This window comes from Jatropha curcas, chromosome 7, assembly GCF_041381405.1.
Source record: "Jatropha curcas cultivar XTBG-Jc1 chromosome 7, XTBG_Jcur_1.0, whole genome shotgun sequence".
Taxonomy (NCBI): Eukaryota; Viridiplantae; Streptophyta; class Magnoliopsida; order Malpighiales; family Euphorbiaceae; genus Jatropha; species Jatropha curcas.
In genome coordinates this window covers 7,064,614-7,075,809 of record NC_143157.1, presented here as the reverse complement: position 1 = coordinate 7,075,809, position 11,196 = coordinate 7,064,614, and the positions used below count along the sequence as shown (strand labels likewise).

The 11,196-nt window shown below is 26.8% G+C and overlaps 1 protein-coding gene across 1 annotated transcript; it reads left to right on the top strand.

The window, feature by feature from the left end:
* The first annotated feature begins 4,553 nt into the window (after positions 1 to 4,553).
* On the top strand, positions 4,554 to 5,655 carry LOC105643758 (uncharacterized). The gene is made up of 2 exons (XM_089724384.1): positions 4,554 to 4,561; positions 4,655 to 5,655. Exons 1-2 carry the CDS (start codon positions 4,554 to 4,556, stop codon positions 5,361 to 5,363), a joined length of 717 nt encoding a protein of 238 aa, XP_089580510.1. The 3' UTR covers positions 5,364 to 5,655.
* The last annotated feature ends 5,541 nt before the right edge of the window (positions 5,656 to 11,196 follow it).

The following is an 11,196-nucleotide window of genomic DNA, read 5'->3' as shown; positions in this document are numbered from 1 at the left end:
AATTCTTCAACTGAATTTATTTTTTGTTTAAAAAAGTTTGAATATAATTTTAAAAAAAAAAAGGCTTGAACTTAATTTTTTTTTAAAAAAAAATATTAAGTTGTCTACGCATCCTCTTAGGGTTTAGAAGAATCAAAGCTCACGTAGTTCTTACTTACTTTATACCAATTTCACCCTTCTTACCTTAATCGCTATTTGCACCATCGGTTGATGTTCTCCCCAACGTATAAATCATATAAATTTTCATTTTCTTTTAGATTTTTTTGTGCTCTTAGTTCGCCCTTGCTCCAATCATCCACGCATGATTGTGCTTCTAATGAATCGGGTGTCATACGAGATCGTGTTTGATCAAGTATGTTTCCTCTTTCACTAAAAACTTGTTCAACCGCAACAGTGGAGACCGGAGTTGCTAAAACTTGTTTTGCAATTAAAGAAAGTATTGGAAAAGTATTGACGTGACGACTCCACCAATCTAAAATTGGAAAATCAGTATCTGCATAATCATCACCAAACTCAAAAGAAGTGGTTAGATAATTATCAAATTCAGAAAAAGAACTGGATTCCCTTGTTCTTTTTTGTCTTTGTAGTAAAACTTGTTGAGCAACACCAATACCACTTACCCTTTGTGTTGGAAATTGTTGAATATTAGATTGAGAAGAATTAGAAGTAGATAAACTAGAAAATTGAACAAATTCATTATATAATTGCATAATATTTTGTTTAACTTCATGCAATACTACATTTATATTAACATTATCTTCTACATCAAGATTTAATACTTCATAATAAATAGTCAAATAATCACATAAAACATCAATTTTACATCTAGGATCAAATACAATAGCAACAAGATAAAGGGGTGGTATATTTTTAAAATAAGATAACTATTTTTTTTTTTATTGAAAAAATACAATCTTTTAATATACAATCATTTTCAAATTCTTGGAGTGCACTAATAATATTAATACACATAGGTAAAAATAAATGAGATGTGGGATAATAAACCCCACTAAATTTTATAGGTAGCATCATTAAAAATTTTTAAAATATCTAAAATTTTTGCACAACTATCCCAATTTTGTGGATATAAATTAATATCTTCAATATTATTAGTAACAAAAAAGCATAATAATTCTTTATAAGAAAAAGACTCGTTTAGTAATTCATATGTTGAATTCCAACGAGTTGGGACATCCTTTGGAAAACGTTTTGGTCTTTTATTATTTTTTTTACAAAATTTAGCCCAACTTTTCATCACTTGGGGATGTCCCCATAAATATGAAATAGCTTTTTTAATTGGAGAAATAAAAGATTCAAGAATTTTTAAACTATCTTGTACACATAAATTTAAAACATGGCATGCACATCTTATATGAAAAAATTTTCCACCAATATTTGGTTCACAAATATTTTTAAGTTCAATAATTGATTTAGTATTAGCAGAAGCATTATCAAATGAAATTGAAAAAATTTTTTTTGTCAACTTATATTCATCTAAAATTGAAACAACTATTCTATAAATATTATTTGTAGTATGTTTATCATCAAAAACACGAAAAAGCAATAATTATTTTTTGAATTTTCCAATCATCATCAATCCAATGACATTTAATGCCATATAAAAATGCATTTGCCAATGATCACTCCAAATATCACAACAAATTGAAACACGAATTTTCATTTGTTCTAACTCTTTTTTTCCTTTATTATATAAAAAAATAATAGTTTGTTTTACAGTATTTCTTGGCACTCTTTTAGCAAAAGGATTTAAAGCTTTTTGACAATAATTATTAAAACCTACTTTTTCACCAAAACTAAAAGCTAAATGTTCCATAGAAATCATTTTTGCTAATTCTTCTTTTTGTATTTTTCAGAATATTGAAATAAAGAAAGGTTACAAGATGCGTACCCGGAAATTTGTATTTGAGACCGATCAACTCCTATTTTTGTTGGATGTTTTGTCTCCAAATGCTTCCAAAATGATCCATAGCCGCCCGCTTGTTTAAATTTATAAGATTTTGCACAATAATTGCAAATTACATCGTACATTTTCTCACTTTTGAATTTTTTCGTGAAATGAATGGCGAATATGTCGGAATTTTGTCTTGCTCTTCCAACAATTTGTGCTCGTTGCTCTTACTCTGTTCTTCCTCTTCTTGTAATTGCTCATTAAATTCAGATTTTTGAGTTGGAATTTCCAAATTTTCATTTGGATGTCCCTCAAAATTAAATTGGTTGGGGGTGAAATCATAGATGTCGTTTGTAGGAATAGATGAATATTGTGTTTCTCCAATCTTTTCCTTGCCCTTACCCGAATTTGAGTTTCCTCTACTTGCCATTATATGATAATAAGATATAATTTGAAAAATTGAATAAAAAAAATTAGAGAGAATAATAACTTAATAAGAGAGATTGTAGAGTAGAGAAAAATAATATAGAGTAGAGTGTAGTATATTGTAGAGAGAGTAAGTAGAGAGTGTAGAGATTTTTTTGTAATGAATTTGCAAATGAAATGAGGTATTTATAATAAATCCAAAAAATTATTTTTTCAAAAATACCCTTGAAACTAGCCGTTATGTAGCCGTTTATGGCTGTTGGGAGGGGTAATTAAGAGATTTCACAACAAATTTTTTTTAAAAAAAAAAAAAACACAACTGACAGTTTATAACGTCAAGAACCGCCGGTTCGAACTGGCAGTTCTAATCGGATGGGGAACCGGCGGTTCCAATCCAGTTCCAATCCGGTTCTCACCGGTTCCAGTTACTGTTCGGGACCGATTCGAACCGACGGTTCCGGTTTCCGAAACCGTAATATGGCCACCCTTAATTGTGGGTGTTTTTGAGCCTCCATTGGGGAAACAAGAGATGTTAAATGTATGGATTATAGGTCATTAAAATTATTTTGAGCTGAGTTTCACATGCACTAGGGTGAAACAGGTTCTGTTATATTTGTTTTAACATGCTAACTAGGGTGAAATATTATTTAGTTCTAGTGTTATATTCTTTTTATTTTTAAAAATTAATTTAATGGCTTTTGTGTTTTGTGGGAACTTATTAACTTCCTTTCATTATAATTTTTGTATTTTTTTTTCATCAATAACAAGCAAAAAAATAAAAAAAGGGTCTTATAGATATACTGTTGTAGTTAAATATTACTATTTGCCTGGTATTTCTTTCTATCTCTTTTATATCTTTTTTCAACCTACTTTGAAAAATTACTAAATTAATAGAAGAATTATCTAAAATCTATACTATATATAAATGTGCAAATAGATGGAATAATGGGATTTTTGATATCACCCTTAATGAGATTTAGAATATTTTAAAATAACATTAGTCATAACCAATTAGTTGATTGGATATATTTATAAAAATTAATTTTTAAATAAATACATATAGATATTTAAGCATTTCAAAATTTTAAGTCTTTTCTTTTCTAAATTTATTTGTTAATAAATATATATGATAATGAGATATTTGAAAATTTTTATATTTCATTTATTAAATATTTGATTTTATTTTGATTATGATTTAAATTATTTTATTTAGGTGAGAGAGAAAAAAAAAGAAAAAAATATATGCTGTATATAAATAATTATATTAAAAAAAAATTTCAGTTGTGCAACGTGAAAAAAATTTAAAATGTTATATATAATTTAATATGTTACCTTAAAAGTGTAACAGTAATATTATATAATATTAAAAATCTTTATCGGAAAATTTTATATGCTACTATTTTCATCTTTTTTACTATTTATGTACTATTTATGCTATTTTATTTATAATATTTTATTTGCTTAACTAATAAATAACTGTTAAAATTTATAAAAAATTTGGCTATTAAATTTAAGTCCTTTAACCACGTTGAAAAACAGGTCTTAATTTTATGTTATTAAAGGTTAATTTTTTGTTTGAATAATTTTAACAAAATAAAAGGATAAAATAATAATTCTCTCCTATTTTATTTTATATATTTTTTTTTAAAAAAAGAACGAGAATATAATACATATCAATTATTAGGGGCAACATCAAAAATTTCAAATCAAGATTTTCTATTCTAAAAACTTCCAATTCAATCCAAATTCTATTGGATAAACTAAAAAATTATATTATAAACTAAATAAGGTATGTATTAAATGTGGTAAAAGAACATAATATTTTTAAAATTTTAATAATATTGATTGAAAAAATAAAGATAATCTGATTTTGATTGGTTATATTATACTATTTAGGGAAAATTATTATTTAGTCCCTCAGATTTTACATAATTATCCAACTAATCCCAAGGTTTGCACTAATATATAACTAGTCCCTCAGGTTTAACTCCGTCTAATTAAAAGGTCTTTCCGTCCGAAAAGTGGATTTTTTTCTGTTAATTTAAGACTAAAAGACTAAAACACCCCTCCCTTCACTTCTTTGAACTCTCCAATACCTCGGCTTTCTTCTTTACAACTGATTAATTGCACCAGTCATTCTTCAATTTGGAATTAACACACCTTATCATTTCTAAATATTAATTTTGTATTTCTAAAGATATTTTTTTGGTATTGTGTTATGTTTAGGTATGTCCTAAGTTTTGCTACGTTTGGAGTACTGAATTAGGTATGTCCTACGTATGCCCTATAAAATTGCAATATTTATTGGGCTGTGGAGAGGATTAGGGAGGTTCATGAGCATGCAATCGCTAATGTGCCGCCAGCTGAGGAGAAGAGATATTGGCAGAGATACATATACTTGTGGATCAATTTTGCTCTCTATGAAGAACTGGATGCAGGAGACATTGAGAGAACACGGGATGTTTATAGGGAGTGCCTGAACCTAATTCCTCATAAGAAGTTTTCATTTGCAAAGATTTGGCTTCTAGCTGCCCAATTTGAAATTCGGCAGTTGAATCTTGCAGGTGCTCGACAAATTTTAGGCAATGCCATTGGCAAAGCTCCCAAAGATAAGATCTTTAAGAAATATATCGAAATAGAGCTGCAACTTGGTAATATTGACCGTTGCCGAAAGCTTTATGAGAAATATTTAGAGTGCACACCAGAAAATTGTTATGCTTGGAGCAAATACGCAGAACTGGAGAGATCTCTGGCTGAAACTGACCGAGCACGAGCAATTTTTGAACTTGCTATAGCACAGCCAGCCTTGGGCATGCCAGAGTTGTTGTGGAAGGCATATATTGATTTTGAGATCTCCGAAGGTGAATATGACAGAACTAGACAACTTTATGAGAGACTATTGGACTGGACAAAGCATTTGAAGGTCTGGGTTAGCTATGCTAAATTTGAAGCATCCGCCATGGATGAGGTTGTTGATGGTGCAGATTCTTTGGAAGAACGCCGAAGAGTATTATTCGGGCTGGGTTAACTGGAGAGATCTTTGGCTGAAACTGACCGAGCACGAGCAATGGTTGTTTGACAGAGGCAGAAGAACGCCGAAGAGTATTATTCGGATGAGACAATCTGAAGAGGGTTAGTAATGGATCAGAAAATCTGAAATATATTAGCGAGGGAAGGGTGTTTTAGTTTTTTAGTTTTCAATTAACGGAAAAAAACTCACTTTTCGGACGGAAGGACCTTTTAATTAGATGAAGTTAAACCTGAAGGACTAGTTATATATTAGTGGAAACCTTGGGATTAGTTGGATAATTATGTAAAACCTGAGGGACTAAATAATAATTTTCCCAACTATTTAAGGTACGTGTTAAATATGATAAGAATATAATATGTTTTATTTTTACTTTTATTAAATATTTAATTTGATTGGTTATAATTATTTTTAAAACAATGAATTTAATTATTATTATTTATTGAAAAATATACATGTAACATTTATTGTTTGAATAAAATAGAAAATAAAATTCAATAAAAATATATATATCTATATCTATAGGTAGTTTATCTATCCATGAAATTTGGAATATAACATAATCTTAGTCTTAGCTAATTAAAAAATTATATTTTATTAGTTGATCAGATATAATTTATAAAATTATCTTTTAAATAAATACATATAGATAATGAAGAATTTCAAAATTTTAAATTTCGCCTTTTTAAATTTATTTTTAACAAATATGTATATATTATAATAAGAGATTTGAAAATTTTTATATTTTATTTTTTAAATATTTGATTTCATTTTGATTATAATTTAAAATGATTTTATTTAGAAGGGAGATAAAAAAAGAAAAAATTATACTCTTTTTTTTTATATTTATATGATACGATTGGATATATTTTTTAAAAAATAGTAATACATAATATTTTATTTAGGAGAGAGATAAAAAAGAAAAAATATATATATTCTTTTATTTATGTATGGTTGCCGAGAAAATTGAGGGTTTATTTGAAGAAGATATAACGTTCATTTTATGTAATGTTTTTTTATTACTTAATTAAGTTATTCATTTATTTTAAATTTGCAACTTAGAACAATAGATAAGTAAAACATTTGGACAAATTTATTAACTTACCAATATCGGATCCTAGCATGATTTACTTTGTAATTTTCATTTATTAACTTGACTTTTTTTTTAACCATCAACATCAAATTTTATTAAATTATAATATTTTAAGAGTTTGATTTTGAAATTCAAATTGATAATTTTTTAATATAATTTATTTCTTGTTATATGTTGAGTTCTTAAAAGAGTTTTATTATTGATAATAATTTTTTATGTTTTATTTTTTTTTATGTTATTGAATTAATTTGTAATCACTATTACTTTAATTTAGTAAGAGATTTATATCTTCCTTGCAATAAATAGATGGCCTCCTAATTAAGCATTTTTAATTTTAATGATTTTTTTTTTCTTTTCTATCCTAAATCTGTTTGATTTGAAAATTTAGTAAGAGATTTATATTTTCCTTGCAATAAATAGATGACCTCTTGATTAAGGATTTTTAATTTTCTTGATTTTTTTCTTTCATTTCCTAAATTTATTTGACTTGAAAAAAAATAGCGTTTATGAAATTGAAAAAAACTAGAACTATATATTTTTGGTTTGAGTCACTTTTTAGATTTCAAGAATTTACGTGTATATTTATATATTCCTTTTTCTAATACACTTGGTAAATAATACTATTATTATAGTAAAAATGATTACCATTATCAATTCAGATCTTCTTCTCATTTCTTTTATTTTACCTACAAGTAAAATATAATTTATTATTATTTTTCATTATAACTATATATAGATATTGATTAGGAATTGAATGCAAGGGATTGGTGATTGAATGATGACTTGATTTTCATTTTGCGCACTTATCATGATTTTAAGAATCTGCATTTGTAAATTAGGCACCGCAGGATTAGAATAGAGATTGGATTAAACTTTATTTTGAGACCACTTCATTAAATAAAAATAGAATGAAGTACACAAGAAAAAGCATTGCAAGTAGCTTATATGACAAAGTCTAATATAAATCAACCAATTATATTAGTTTTAATCTAAAAAAATGTATACTTTTAATATGAAAATTAGAAGAGTATAAAAATGAAAATATAACGAGCATTGATAACGTGCAATGCACATTATAAAAAATATTAGTATAATAAAATGTGTGAAGAGGGGGAAATAATGAGATTTTTGATAGCGCCTTAATAAAATTTAAATATCCTAAAATAACCTTAGTAACGACCAATTATAAAATTATATTTTATTAGTTGATTGGATATAATTTATAAAAATTATTTTTTTAAAATAAATACATAGATAATTAGGAATTTCAAAATTTTAAGTTTTATCTTTTAAAATTTATTTTTTAATAAATATATATAATAATGAGATATTTGAAAATTTTCATATTTTATTTTTAAATATTTAATTTTATTTTGATTATAATTTAAAATATGTTATTTAGGAGAGAAATAAAAAAAAGTATATTCTTTTTTTTCCTTTATGTTTGTATGATGTGATTGTATATATTTTTAAAAATATAAATTTTCAAGTAGAATATAAATAATATTTTATTTAAGACAAATAGAAAAGAAAAAAAAAATATATTTTGTATTGTTGTAGTAAAAATTGAGAGTTTATTTGGAGAGAATAGAATATTTCTTTTATGTATTTTTTCATTAATTAATATATATTATTAAACATTTCAAAATTTTAATTTTTATCTTTTTAAAGTTATTTTTTAATAAAATATATATGATAATGAGACATTTGAAAATTTTTATATTTGATTATAATTTAAAATATTTTATCTAGGGGAAAGATAAAAAAGAAAAGATTTTTTTTTTAATTTTCTTTTCTCTTTATGTTTGTATGATTTGATTGGATATTTTTTTGAAAAATAAATTTTCAAATAGAATATACATTATATTTTATTTAGAAGAGAGATAAAAAAGAAAAAAGTATATTCTTTTTTCTTTTTTTGTATGGTTATAAGGAAAATTAACAGTTTGTTTGAAGAGGATAAAACGTTTCTCTTATGTAAGTTTTTTATTAATTAATTAATTTTAAAATTATAATTTATAATAATAGAGAAATAAAATACTTGAAAAAATTTATTAAGTGACCAATATTGGATCCTAGTATGATTTGCTTTGTAATTTCCATTTATTGACTTCGCTTTAGTTTTCTTTTTTTCTTTTTTTTTTTTTTTGTCCATCAACATCAAATTTTATTAAGTTATGACTTTTCCGGTTGAAGAAAAGGTTGATTTTGGAAATTCAAATTGATAATTTTTTTAATATAATTTGTGCTTTGTTATATTGAATTCTGAAAAGAGTTTTATTTTTAATAAAAGTTTTTGATCTTTTATTTTCTTTTTCATTACTGAATTAATTTGTAACTGCAATCACTTTAATTTAGTAAGAGATTTATATCTCCATAGCAATAAATAATTGGCCTCTTCATGATTAAATATTTTTAATTTTCTTGATATTTTTTCTTTTATATTTTAAATCTGTTTGACTTGAAAGAAAATAGTGTTTATGAAACTAGAAAAAACTTAAACTATATATTTATGTTTTGGATCACTTTTTGGGGTTTTAAGAATCTGTGAGTATATGTGTATATTCTTTTTCCTAATGCATTAGGTAAGTAATACTGCTTCTATAACCAAAATGATTACCATTATCAATTCAGATCATTTTATCATTTCTTTTCTTTTACCTAGTAATAAAAAAATAATATATTATTATTTTTCATTATAGTTGTATACAGATATTGATTTGGGATTGATGGTAGGGATTGAGATTAAGTGATAGGTTGATTTTCTTTTTAGGCAACTATTAGAGTTTTAAGAATCTGCATTTATAAATTAGAAATTGAAGAATTAGGTCTAGAGATTGAGTTATTTTATTTTGAGATCATTTCTGTTACGAACCATTACCTTTGGCCAGACCGGCACTAGGACCTGGGTAGGCTTAAAACCACCAAACCCCACAGTAAGCCAAAAAAAAAAGGCAAACAAACGAACTTCATGTTCAATAAAGATGGCCTCAGGCCCAATTTCATCAACCTTTAAATATCATAAGTTAATTTCAATAATAGTACTCTGGGCCCGTATCAATATATTACATAATAGAAAATGTAATAAGTAATACATCAATAATTTCTAAATTTTATTACACATGACTATCATAATTGCGGAACAATCTAAAAATTTAAAATTTCACTTCAATACACTGAACAAAATTAATCAAGGTTTCATTTTCAACATTTTCTCTAGATGTCGGGTGGCAAAGAATCACGAGATACTGGAAGACTTGTAACCTGAAAAAACATTAAGGCAGGGATGAGCGCATAAACTCAGTGGATAGGTTAGTTAACCCTCTCACCCTATACAATCACACAAATGCACAAATAAATCAATCTAGTCATCCGACTAGTTATATGATCATGTAGTCGATTACACAAATGACAAAACAACAGCAACCACAAATAATAACACCTTCACATAATCACATCACATGGAAATAGGTCAGTGGCGCCACTAAAATCCCCGACGAGCCGTCCTCAGACATGGCCCGTCTCTCATTATGTATGCACCAGGGGGCCGATCCTCCATATATGGCCGACCGTCTCAACCTCACTTGACCAAAGCCCTCTCAATTTTTCTATACTCTCTTTTTTTTTCCATACCAACAGGAGGTCACCCTGTGGTTTCCATATCATATTTCATTAGATATACATGGGGACGCCGATCTCTCTATATATGGCCGATGGTATCATAGGCCACCATAACAAACCCAACGATGACCCACTTCATTCCAATTCCACACAAGCAAAGCATACGTGAAGCACATCACATCTAATCAAACCATTTCCAATAGCAATAAATAATGAAACATAAAATAATAATTTAATAAATAATGCATGTCAACATTTAGCCTTGTATGCATGGATGCAAATGCAAGTGGCTAATGCGAATTATCTAACACTACTTACAGTTTTATAGTTTAACTGGAAGTTATACTCCTCTCTCGCTATCCTGTTACCAGACATTTGATTCCTCGGAACCCGCAATAATATCTAAAGAAAGAACCAGGATGAGTTTACTATTCATGAGTTTTATCTGTCCTTTCTAAATCTAATTTTTAATAAAATTGTATCAAATTCTTCCTAATCGTTTAATCCGAATATTCTAGATTAAGATAAATTCCTTATTTCGGTTTCCTACACCTAAGTTATCTATTCTAATCTCTATGTATGTTAGATGTGCTAGCCTAAGTTCTACGTTTTAATTCGACTATTTTAGTTTTCCAAAATGTTTGATTAGTTTCGTTGTCTTTATAATTCTTCTAATTTATATTTTGTTCGAGTCTAGTATCTTATTCCATATCATCCATCCAACTCCCTTGCCAGAAATCCGACTGCATCTCCTCTAAACCGGATTAGTCCTATTCAATTTTCACATTTAAACAATAAAATGCATATATTTGTATCAACAACCAACATATCCTAGCCATCGAGCAAGAAATCAATAGTCAATTCCCATCCTCCATCACTTACAACTCTACTTACTAAACACAGTTATAATGACTACACGTAAATACATTTCTCATCATCTCTCAATTTAAATCCACAGGCATTACCATTACTTCTATACGTAACTCACCTATCCCAATTCATATGTGCCATAATTTGCTAATCTAAGTTCATTATAAGTCTTTTAATAAGCAATTCCCATAAATTCTAATTACGAAAAATAAGGTTAGTTAATTTCACCGTTTAGGTTTGTGCTATCGA